Raw genomic sequence first — 12,949 nt, forward strand, 5'->3', positions numbered from 1 at the left:
GGCATTTTTTACGCATTTGGATTCCAGACTTCTTCTCACGCTTTAGGGCCCCTAAAATGCCAGGACAGTATAAATACCCCACAAGTGACCCCATTTTGGAAAGAAGACAAGACACCCCAAGGTATTCCGTGAGGGGCATGGTGAGTTCCTAGAATTTTTTATTTTTTTTTGGCACAAGTTAGCAGAAAATGATATATATATATATATATATATATATATATATATATATATATATATATATATATATACACACTGCTCAAAAAAATAAAGGGAACACTTAAACAACACAATGTAACTCCAAGTCAATCACACTTCTGTGAAATCAAACTGTCCACTTAGGAAGCAACACTGAGTGACAATCAATTTCACATGCTGTTGTGCAAATGGGATAGACAACAGGTGGAAATTATAGGCAATTAGCAAGACACCCCAAATAAAGGAGTGGTTCTGCAGGTGGTAACCACAGACCACTTCTCAGTTCCTATGCTTCCTGGCTGATGTTTTGGTCACTTTTGAATGCTGGCGGTGCTTTCACTCTAGTGGTAGCATGAGACGGAGTCTACAACCCACACAAGTGGCTCAGGAGGTAGTGCAGCTTATCCTGGATGGCACATCAATGCGAGCTGTGGCAAGAAGGTTTGCTGTGTCTGTCAGCGTAGTGTCCAGAGCATGGAGGTGCTACCAGGAGACAGGCCAGTACATCAGGAGACGTGGAGGAGGCCGTAGGAGGGCAACAACCCAGCAGCAGGACCGCTACCTCTACCTTTGTGCAAGGAGGAACAGGAGGCGCACTGCCAGAGTCCTGCAAAATGATCTCCAGCAGGCCACAAATGTGCATGTGTCTGCTCAAACGGTCAGAAACAGACTCCATGAGGGTGATATGAGGGCCCGACGTCCACAGGTGGGGGTTGTGCTTACAGCCCAACACCGTGCAGGACATTTGGCATTTGCCAGAGAACACCAAGATTGGCAAATTCGCCACTGGCGCCCTGTGCTCTTCACAGATGAAAGCAGGTTCACACTGAGCACATGTGACAGACGTGACAGAGTCTGGAGACGCCGTGGAGAACGTTCTGCTGCCTGCAACATCCTCCAGCATGACCGGTTTGGCATTGGGTCAGTAATGGTGTGGGGTGGCATTTCTTTGCAGGGCCGCACAGCCCTCCATGTGCTCGCCAGAGGTAGCCTGACTGCCATTAGGTACCGAGATGAGATCCTCAGACCCCTTGTGAGACCATATGCTGGTGCGGTTGGCCCTGGGTTCCTCCTAATGCAAGACAATGCTAGACCTCATGTGGCTGGAGTGTGTCAGCGGTTCCTGCAAGACGAAGGCATTGATGCTATGGACTGGCCCGCCCGTTCCCCAGACCTGAATCCAATTGAGCACATCTGGGACATCATGTCTCGCTCTATCCACCAACGTCACGTTGCACCACAGACTGTCCAGGAGTTGGCAGATGCTATAGTCCAGGTCTGGGAGGAGATCCCTCAGGAGACCGTCCGCCACCTCATCAGGAGCATGCACAGGTGTTGTAGGGAGGTCATACAGGCACGTGGAGGCCACACACATTACTGAGCCTCATTTTGACTTGTTTTAAGGACATTACATCAAAGTTGGATCAGCCTGTAGTGTGTTTTTCCACTTTAATTTTGAGTGTGACTCCAAATCCAGACCTCCATGGGTTAAAAAATTTGATTTCCATTATTTATTTTTTGGTGTGATTTTGTTGTCAGCACATTCAACTATGTAAAGAACAAAGTATTTCAGAAAAATATTTAATTAATTCAGATCTAGGATGTGTTATTTTTGTGTTCCCTTTATTTTTTTGAGCAGTGTATATATACCCCTCACGGAATACCTTGTGGTGTCTTCTTTCCAAAATGGGGTCACTTGTGGGTTATTTATACTGCCCTGGCATTTTAGGGGCCCTAAAGCGTGAGAAGAAGTCTGGAATCCAAATGCGTAAAAAATGCCCTGTGAAATTCTAAATATACCCATTGGAATTTGGGCCCCATTGCGCACCTAGGCTGCAAAAAAGTGTCATACATGTGGTATCGCCGTACTCAGGAGAAGTAGGGCAATGTGTTTTGGGGTGTATTTTTACATATACCCATACTGTGTGTGAGAAATATCTCTGTAAATGACAACTTTTTAATTTTCTTTATACAAAGTTGTCATTTTACAGAGCTATTTCTCTCACCCAGCATGGGTATATGTAAAAATACACCCCAAAACAAATTGCCCTACTTCTCCTGAGTACGGCGATACCACATGTGTGACACTTTTTTGCAGACTAGGTGCGCAAAGGGGCCCAAATTCCAATGACTACCTTTTAGGAGGGCATTTTTAGGCATTTGGATTCCAGACTTCTCACGCTTTAGGGCCCCTAAAATGCCAGGGCAGTATAAATACCCCACATGTGACCCCATTTTGGAAAGAAGACACCCCAAGGTATTCCGTGAGGTGCATGGCGAGTTCCTAGAATATTATTTTTTTTTTTGCACAAGTTAGTTGAAAATGTTTTTTTTTTTTTTTCTTAAAGTCTCATATTCCACTAACGTGTGACAAAAAATAAAATTTTACATGAACTCGCCATGCCCCTCACGAAATACCTTGGGGTGTCTTCTTTCCAAAATGGGGTCACATGTGGGGTATTTATACTGCCCTGGCATTTTAGGGGCCCTAAAGCGTGAGAAGAAGTCTGGAATATAAATGTCTAAAAATTTTTACGCATTTGAATTCCGTGAGGGGTATGGTGAGTTCATGTGAGATTTTATTTTTTGTCACAAGTTAGACTTTGTAAGAAAAAAATAATCAATTTCCGCTAACTTGTGCCCAAAAAAAATTATCTTCTATGAACTCGCCATGCCCCTCAAAAGTGATCTTTATAGCGCCGCAGCTATTTTACGGTGTTTTTGCACTGATCAGAAAAAAATAAAAATTCTGTCACTGCGGTGGGGCAGACTGAACGCAAGTGTGTGCACAAGATCAAGCCTGATCGGGCGAACACTGCGTTTTTTGTAGAGCCTATAGAACATGTCCTATTCTTGTCCGCAATTGCGGACAAGAAAAGGCATTTTCTATATAGTTCTGGCATTGTGCGGATCCGCAAAATGCGGAAAGCACATTGCCGGTGTCCGTGTTTCGCGGATCCGCAAAACACATACGGGCTTCTGAATGGAGCCTTACAGGGGGGTGATCAATGACAGGGGGGTGATCAATGACAGGGGGTGATCAGGGAGTCTATATAGGGTGATCAGGGGTTAATAAGTGACAGGGGTGGGGTGTAGTGTAGTGTGGTGCTTGGTGCTACTTACAGAGCTGCCTGTGTCTTCTGGTGGTCGATCCAAGCAAAAGGGACCACCAGAGGACCAGGTAGCCGGTATATCAGACGCTGTTAACAAAACAGCGTCTGATATACCTTTCAGGGGTTAAAAAAATCGCATCTACAGCCTGCCAGCGAATGATCGCCGCTGACAGGCTGTAGATGAACTCGTTTACCTTCCGATCCTGTGAACACGCGCTCCTGTGTGCGCGCTTTCACAGGAAATTTCACGAGAGGACGCACCGATGCGTATAGGAGGAATAACCTGTCCGCCCGCAGGACGCATTCCTGCGTTAGGCGGTCAGGAGCTGCTTAAGGGATAAATCTGAGTTCAGACTTTTCTAAAATAAGATAAAGTCAACATATGTGTGATATACCGTAACTGACTGCAGCCAAATGTCTGTTGGGGCAAAAAAAAAAGTGTATTATAAGCATACCCAAATACATATAAATATTCTCAAATTAACTATAATGAAGTAATAATACAGCTATTTGTTGGGGTGCTCTGCAAGATGCTAATATCTTTATGGTGTCAAACTTCAACTGTAATATTGCTCATAGACTACCCCCAACACCCCCATTACCACCCCAACAGCATAAACCGAAAATGTTTCCCTACTTCCCAAGACAGAAAGCAGAATAGCAAATATTCATCCCTCTTGTTCTTTTAAGGCCCCTTTACACTGCCTGTAGAAGCCACTGACGGGCTACATATCTCTGCTTTCTGACCTTATAAACACTCTTTATAGCTTAATTATTTTCTTACTGATAATAATGCATCTTAAATAACTGTCTATGATATTTTAGTAATTTGGAGGTAAGGTTTATTTGATGACCAGCACAAAGTGAAAGTAAAAAGTGCCATTCACACAGCTTGAAAAACAATTAACCCTTTGACAGAATGACACAATATCTTTATTACACCAATTGAAAAATGTTTTTTTTGCCCAAAATGAGTAAAATGCAGTCATAAAAAATTGTCTCTGAAGGTATACATAACCTTTAACAAAAAACAATCGTGTTAGCCGACCGATCCTTTGAAAGAATGTTCTTAGAAAGATCTTTTGTCCATTTCCCAGTTTCATTGAATATGTAGGGCCAATTTGAGTAACTGTAACGTCTAATAAGGACTAAAATGTGTATGACTGTCTGTAAAATGAACATTCACCAGATGATTGATTGTACAACTATTAACCTTCTTCTATCTAATGTACACAGCCATCTTAAGATCTAGATCTTGGTATCATATTAAGGACCAGAGTCTTAAGATGGGTTTACACGTCCCGACATAACAGCTGATTGTCGGGAAGGAAACGTTCCTTCCCGACAGTTGGCTGCTCTTTCAGTGAAAGAGAACGCTGCGTTTACATGCAGCACTCTCCTTCACAGTATGAGGATGAGGGATGGCTATTGCGATCCCTTGTCCTCATACAGCAGCACTGCCCAGAAACGATAATTGGTGTGCCTGCACGATTGACAGGATCACCCAATGAACAAGCGTTTTGTTCGTTTGTCGGGTGATCTGCGGCACATTTAAACTGACAGATTGTTGGGAGTGAGTGTTAGCAGGACTGTTTGTTCCCGATAATCTGCCCGAATATCGGGCAGTGTAAATCCACCTTTAGCTATCAAATCATACCACGTTATTTATTGTGGGTGCAGATTTGTGTGCAGATCTTATCTCATCACACGCTCCAGTGTAAACTTTTTCTAGACTAGACTGTGTCCATACACCTTTAATAGCTGTTGGCTGACAGCTACTGTATCTCTCCTAACTCCTTCAACATGTATGTGTTTTCAGGATAAAGCCGCTGCCAGCTGACCCCTCTGGTGGCAGCTTATATGCCTGGAGAACAAATGCATCAAGCAAAAAAAATCTATTTGCTTGATCCCTCTGTCCCCCAACATCCTTTGTTAGGGAAGAGCCAGCAGCTGCCCATATACATTAGACTGTCGACCAGTCCTGCCAGATAACACTGATTGGTGAGAGGTCAGCAACTGGCGCCCCAATGAGAAGGGTGGTCTCGTACCCCTGTCCTTATAGTGGCAGGCTTAACATGCGCCCCTGCTGCTCTATTCAATCTCCGAGATTGTTAGAGGTAGCCAAGTGATGTACTTGGCTACAGTATTTCCTGCATTCCCGTAGAGAATGAATGGAGCAGCAGGGCGCATGCTCAATCTGCCGCTCCACCTGGACTGGGATACTGTACCCCTGTATTCGGGTTCAGTGTGGGTCGCAGTGGTTGGACCTCCCACATTCACTTACCGTAGTTATCCTCTATCTGGTTGATGGGATGTAAATTGAAATTACCAGAATACCCTTTTAAAATATAGTCCCAGTTCAATTCAAGGTCTTTTTGAGTGTCCTGAACTTCTGAATTCTTGATTCATTGGATCTTTTCCTTCTACTGTAAATGAAATCAGCTGTTTCTTTTTACTGACAGCAAGCAAAATTTGAAAATGGTGAGGAATGAAGTGTGTTAGAATGTTACTATGCTTATGCTTCATTTACATAATTCTGGACAGCACTTCATTCCTCCAATCAGTTGCTCAGCTCTTATATTGCTTTGCGTTATTTAAGGCGAGTTCACAACTGCGTTGGAGGCCCCAGTCGCATAGTCCGTTAAAAAGACCTGCATACAGGACTTTTTCATCCAGTAAAAAGCAGCATTACGAACGAAAACTGATCAGACTCCATTGTAGTCAGTGGAGTCTGTTTTACCTCCGTTCGGCTTAATTATGTTCCCTATTGGCACGTTTTTTTCAGCTTCTCTAGTGGAGTAGAAAAAAAGAGGAAAAAAAGTGATGTCAGTGGACCCTATGCATTTATAACATGTAATTTATTAAAGGGTAATACTTACGCAATTCGCTCGTTCATCTGGTAATCCAAATCTTTTAACAGGTTTAAAAATCGTTTGCCGGTGGCAGATTATGGTGTGTAATCAGGGTTTGCTGCCAGTAAACAATGATTCAGTATGTGAACGAACTATGGCATTAGTGATCGCTCCTCCACATAATGTGGAGGAGATTACTAGATATAATAACAGTGGGCGAGCAGGAGACTGCCGGGAAGTAACGCTCCTTCCTTACAATCACCTGCCTGTCTACTACAGCCTTAAAGGGGTTCTGCATAGGTCCTCTGGATAGATCATCAGCTTCTGATCGGCGGGGGTCCGACACCCGGGACCCCCGCCGATCAGCTGTTTGAGAAGGCAGTGGTGCTCCAGGAGCGCCGCGGACTTCTCACTGTTTACCGCCGTCTCACTGACGTCACGACTAGTATCAACTAGCGTGGGTGGGGCTAAGCTCCATTCAAGTGAACAGAGCTTAGCCCCGCCCACGATAGTTGATACTAATCGTGGCGTCAGTGAGCCGGCAGTAAAGAATGAGAAGGCCGCTGCGCTCCTGGAGCGCCGCTGCCTTTTCAAACAGCTGATCGTCGGGGGTTCCGGGTGTCGGACCCCCGCCGATCGGAAACTGATGATCTATCCAGAGGATAGATCATCAGTTAAAAGAAAGTGCAGAACCCCTTTTATAAAGCTATCAAGATAAGTGCTGTTCTTAAATGTCTGCTTACAACCTCTAAACATTACAAGGTGTAGCACCTGAAGATTCTTTGTAGCAAGATGTGTCATTTGTGTTCCGGCATTTTAGCTATACAGTTGTGGCCAAAAGTTTTGAGAATTACATAAATATTGGAAATTGGAAAAGTTGCTGCTTAAGTTTTTATAATAGCAATTTGCATATACTCCAGAATGTTATGAAGAGTGATCAGATGAATTGCATAGTCCTTCTTTGCCATGAAAATTAACTTAATCCTAAAAAAACACCTTTCCACTGCATTTCATTGCTGTCATTAAAGGACCTGCTGAGCTCATTTCAGTAATCGTCTTGTTAACTCAGGTGAGAATGTTGACGAGCACAAGGCTGGAGATCATTATGTCAGGCTGATTGGGTTAAAATGGCAGACTTGACATGTTAAAAGGAGGGTGATGCATGAAATCATTGTTCTTCCATTGTTAACCATGGTGACCTGCAAAGAAACGCGTGCAGCCATCATTGCGTTGCATAAAAATGGCTTCACAGGCAAGGATATTGTGGTTACAAAGATTGCACCTCAATCAACAATTTATAGGATCATCAAGAACTTCAAGGAAAGAGGTTCAATTCTTGTTAAGAAGGCTTCAGGGCGTCCAAGAAAGTCCAGCAAGCGCCAGGATTGTCTCCTAAAGAGGATTCAGCTGCGGGATCGGAGTGCCACCAGTGCAGAGCTTGCTCAGGAATGGCAGCAGGCAGGTGTGAGCGCATCTGCATGCACAGTGAGGCGAAGACTTTTGGAAGATGGCCTGGTGTCAAGAAGGGCAGCAAAGAAGCCACTTCTCTCCAAAAAAAACATCAGGGACAGATTGATCTTCTGCAGAAAGTATGGTGAATGGACTGCTGAGGACTGGGGCAAAGTCATATTCTCCGATGAAGCCTCTTTCCGATTGTTTGGGGCATCTGGAAAAAGGCTTGTCCGGAGAAGAAAAGGTAAGCGCTACTATCAGTCCTGTGTCATGCCAACAGTAAAGCATCCTGAGACCATTCATGTGTGGGGTTGCTTCTCATCCAAGGGAGTGGGCTCACTTACAATTTTGCCCAAAAACACAGCCATGAATAAAGAATGGTACCAAAACACCCTCCAACAGCAACTTATTCCAACAATCCAACAACAGTTTGGTGAAGAACAATGCATTTTCCAGCACAATGGAGCACCGTGCCATAAGGAAAAAGTGATAACTAAGTGGCTCGGGGACCAAAACTTGGACATTTTGGGTCCATGGCCTAGAAACTCCCCAGATCTTAATCCCATTCAGAACTTGTGGTCAATCCTCAAGAGGTGGGTGGACAAACAAAAACCCACTAATTCTGACAAACTCCAAGAAGTGATTATGAAAGAATGGGTTGCTATCAGTCAGGAATTGGCCCAGAAGTTGGATGAGAGCATGCCCAGTCGAATTGCAGAGGTCCTGAAAAAGAAGGGCCAACACTGCAAATACTGACTCTTTGCATAAATGTCATGTAATTGTCGATAAAAGCCTTTGAAACGTATGAAGTGCGTGTAATTATATTTCACTACATAACAGAAACAACTGAAACAAAGATCTAAAAGCAGTTTAGCAGCAAACTTTGTGAAAACTAATATTTGTGTCATTCTCAAAACTTTTGGCCACGACTGTACAGTATGTTGTGTGGTGCCGACCAATCCTCCAAGCTTCATCTCTGAGCGACAGTTAATTTTATCTAGACCAGACATGGGGCATTTCAATAAAAGCATGGGAAGGTGCATTTAATAGTAATATATTACGTCTTTCTTCCCACAGTGTGATGACGTGCCTGTATAAACCTTTAGTTTTCCATTGATGCTGACGTGTGTGTCTGTAATATAAAATTTTACTGTGAACAATAAGATTTGTGTATTTTCTTAAAGGAAAATTGTTACCTAAAACTCTTCTTATAGTGAGTTTGGGGAGTTGGCTTCAGTCACAATGGGGGAAATCTATAAACACCGTTGGGAACGAAAACTGTCTTAGTTGCCCATAGCAACTAATCAGATTCCACCTTTCATTTTCCAAAGGAGCTCTGATAAATAAAACTCTGAATCAGATTGGTTACTATTGGCAACTAAGCCAGTTTTTCTTTACACTAGTCTTGATAAATCTCCCCCAATGTGTTGATTTTTGAACTATTGTCTAATAAATTTGTTCTGCCTTCCAGTGTTGCTGCTAACCATAAGCAAAACTTGATGACTGTTGCCAACTTGGGTGTCATTTTTGGGCCTACTTTACTACGCCCCCAAGAAGAGACTGTAGCAGCTATCATGGATATAAAATTCCAAAACATTGTGGTGGAAATAATTATTGAAAATCATGAAAAGGTAAAACAACTTTGCTTTCTGTTGCAATATTTGGTTATTTTTTTTATAGTAACTAACAAAGAGATATTTCATTTGTGTTTTAGATTTTCAATGTCATTTCTTGTGTGACACATGACCACATCCCCAAGAAGAATGTAATGTCTAGTTTAACAATTGTTGTAAATCATCCTAAATCCAGATACCTGAAAGCAATATATAGTCTCACACAATGTTCTTCATCTCAAGAGCCTTACAGGGAACCTGTCACCAGTTTTATGGTGTCCTAACTAAGGGCAACATAAATAAGTGACTGATTCTCTTAGCAAAATGCTGGGTCACTTTCTTTAATTGACCCAGTCAATCTGCCAACATCTTGTATTGAAAAGCTCCAGCTCATAATGATGAGTCCTAAATATTCATGAGCTCCTGACTCTTCCCGCCTACCTGCTGCTGATTGACAGTTATTTTCCATATGAATCAGCAGCAGGTGGGCAGGGGAGTGGCTATAGCTGTTAATTAAATAAACACTGCACTCAATGACATCACGCTGGACTCAAATCAGCTCATTAGCATGCGGCATCTTTGTGTGTATATTATGAGGTAACCATCTGTCACACCAGTAAGTGAATACATCTAAGGCACTTTTTAGTAGTTAATGATTGTATATAATTACTTAGATTATAATCAAATATCCACATGAAAGGTTCCCTTTAAAGTCTATGTACAACTTTGGGGACAATTTTTTAATTATTGCACTATTGCACTCATTAGGGATGAGCGAATTGACTTCGGATGAAACATCCAAAGTCGATTCACATGAAACTTTGTTATAATGCTGTACCGAGCAAAAGCTCCGTACATTATTGGAATGTATTGGCTCCGATGAGCCGAAGTTATTGCTTCACGAAGTCTCGCGAGACTTTGCGCAATAACTTCATAAATTCATTTGTACTGTAAAAAAACATTTCCCAAACTCTGGTTCGGTTCCAAGTGGTATTAAAATAAATTTATGAAGTTATTGTGCGAAGTCTTGCGAGACTTTGCGAAGCAATAACTTCGGCTCATCCGAGCCAATACATTCTAATACTGTACAGAGCTCCTGCTCCGTACAGTATTAGAACAAAGTTTTATGCATATCGATTTTGGATATTTAATCCGAAGTCAATTCGCTCATTCCTAGTACTCATTTTAAGCTAAAAATCATTTTTTCAATTGGTCTTTATTAAAAATATGGAGGCCTTTTTTCTGTACATAGCTGAGATGCTGTAATAGCAGCCTGTGGATTTTTTCTCTTTTCCTTCAGTTGGGGGGCTCCTTATGTCTGCTCTCTGACCTTATAAACACTCATAATAGCTCAGTTCTTATCTTACTGATAAGAATGTATCTTAAATAACTGTTTATGACCTCTTAGTAATTTAGAGATAAGGTTTATTAGATGACTGGCACAAAATGAAAGTACCAGTCACACAGTTGGAAAAACAGTTAACCCTTTGTGACAGAATGGCTCAATATTTTTAATAAAGGCCAATTGAATATATGATTTTTAGCCAAAAATGAGTAAAATGCAATCATAAACAAAAATTGTCTCTGAAGGTGTACATAGCCTTTAACATCTATATGATGTATTCTTTCAATAGACCTAGATGTGTTTCCTTATGAATAAGAAGCAATTATCAGTCATACTATAATACACAAATAATAAACTAAATTCAACAGTGTCATGCTCACTATAGAAAATTTGTAAAATGCTAATGCTGCGTTATAAATGTGAGATTCTTGGCAAATACATTTTGTACAAAATTATTTGTGCCACTCCACCGACGTCAAGGTGATCTCTTTAGGACAGGAACCTAGTACTAAATACCACATTAACTGTTGCCATACCGACCTCTATTAAATTTGTCAAGGGGCATTTACATTGCCCGATGTTTGGGCAGATTATCGCTAATGAGCGTTTGTACACTAATTAGTGATAGTCTGCCGGTGTAAAGGTGCTGCTAATTGCTCGATGAATGAGCGAGGATTGTTCGCGTGGATGCTTAGATCATTGTTTGCTGGCAGCAGATTGTGCCATCTAAACAGCACTCTGCTGCTGGCAAACAATAATTCTGTATGGGAACTCATACTTTGGAAGGGATTGCTGAATATAAATGCAGTGGTCACCTGCACTGACAAGCAAGCATTTGTCAGGAACGAATGCTTTCTTCCTGACCAGTGGTTGCTACATCATGTAAAGACTTTTATAGCTGAATCCCTATCAGTTTTAAGGCCTCTTGCACACGACCGTATATATTATACAGTCCGCAAAATGGATCTGCAAAAAATACGGATGACGTCCGTGTGCATTCCGTATTTTGTGGAACGGAACAGCTCGCCCCTAATAGAACAGTACAATCGTGGCAAAAAGTTTTGAGAATTACATAAATATTGGAAATTGGAAAAGTTGCTGCTTAAGTTTTTATAATAGCAATTTGCATATACTCCAGAATGTTATGAAGAGTGATCAGATGAATTGCATAGTCCTTCTTTGCCATGAAAATTAACTTAATCCCAAAAAAACCTTTCCACTGCATTTCATTGCTGTCATTAAAAGACCTGCTGAGATCATTTCAGTAATCGTCTTGTTAACTCAGGTGAGAATGTTGACGAGCACAAGGCTGGAGATCATTATGTCAGGCTGATTGGGTTAAAATGGCAGACTTGACATGTTAAAAGGAGGGTGATGCTTGAAATCATTGTTCTTCCATTGTTAACCATGGTGACCTGCAAAGAAACTCGTGCAGCCATCATTGCGTTGCATAAAAATGGCTTCACAGGCAAGGATATTGTGGCTACTAAGATTGCACCTCAATCAACAATTTATAGGATCATCAAGAACTTCAAGGAAAGAGGTTCAATTCTTGTTAAGAAGGCTTCAGGGCGTCCAAGAAAGTCCAGCAAGCGCCAGGATCGTCTCCTAAAGAGGATTCAGCTGCGGGATCGGAGTGCCACCAGTGCAGAGCTTGCTCGGGAATGGCAGCAGGCAGGTGTGAGCGCATCTGCACGCACAGTGAGGTGAAGACTTTCGGAAGATGGCCTGGTGTCAAGAAGGCCAGCAAAGAAGCCACTTCTCTCCAAAAAAAACATCAGGGACAGATTGATTTTCTGCAGAAAGTATGGTGAATGGACTGCTGAGGACTGGGGCAAAGTCATATTCTCCGATGAAGCCTCTTTCCGATTGTTTGGGGCATCTGGAAAAAGGCTTGTCCGGAGAAGAAAAGGTGAGCGCTACCATCAGTCCTGTGTCATGCCAACAGTAAAGCTTTCTGAGACCATTCATGTGTGGGGTTGCTTCTGATCCAAGGGAGTGGGCTCACTCACAATTTTGCCCAAAAACACAGCCATGAATAAAGAATGGTACCAAAACACCCTCCAACAGCACCTTCTTCCAACAATCCAACAACAGTTTGGTGAAGAACAATACATTTTCCAGCACGATGGAGCATCGTGCCATAAGGCAAAAGTGATAAATAAGTGGCTCGGGGACCAAAACGTCGACATTTTGGGTCCATGGCCTGGAAACTCCCCAGATCTTAATCCCATTGAGAACTTGTGGTCAATCCTCAAGAGGCGGGTGGACAAACAAAAACCCACTAATTCTGACATACTCCAAGAAGTGATTATGAAAGAATGGGTTGCTATCAGTCAGGAATTGGCCCAGAAGTTGATTGAGAGCATGCCCAGTCGA

At 42.3% G+C, this 12,949-nt stretch overlaps 1 protein-coding gene across 2 annotated transcripts in view; it reads left to right on the plus strand.

Annotated features, from left to right (window-relative positions):
- The window catches only part of ARHGAP26 (Rho GTPase activating protein 26), a 608,947-nt gene that overhangs the window by 323,104 nt on the left and 272,894 nt on the right, over positions 1-12,949 (plus strand). For both annotated transcript variants that reach the window (XM_040406016.1, XM_040406026.1), the window contains exon 18: positions 9,084-9,243. In XM_040406016.1, the coding sequence (XP_040261950.1) occupies positions 9,084-9,243 (160 nt within the window). The remainder of the gene's footprint in view (positions 1-9,083; positions 9,244-12,949) is intronic.

The sequence above is a fragment of the Bufo bufo genome, chromosome 1 (assembly GCF_905171765.1).
Source record: "Bufo bufo chromosome 1, aBufBuf1.1, whole genome shotgun sequence".
Classification (NCBI taxonomy): Eukaryota; Metazoa; Chordata; class Amphibia; order Anura; family Bufonidae; genus Bufo; species Bufo bufo.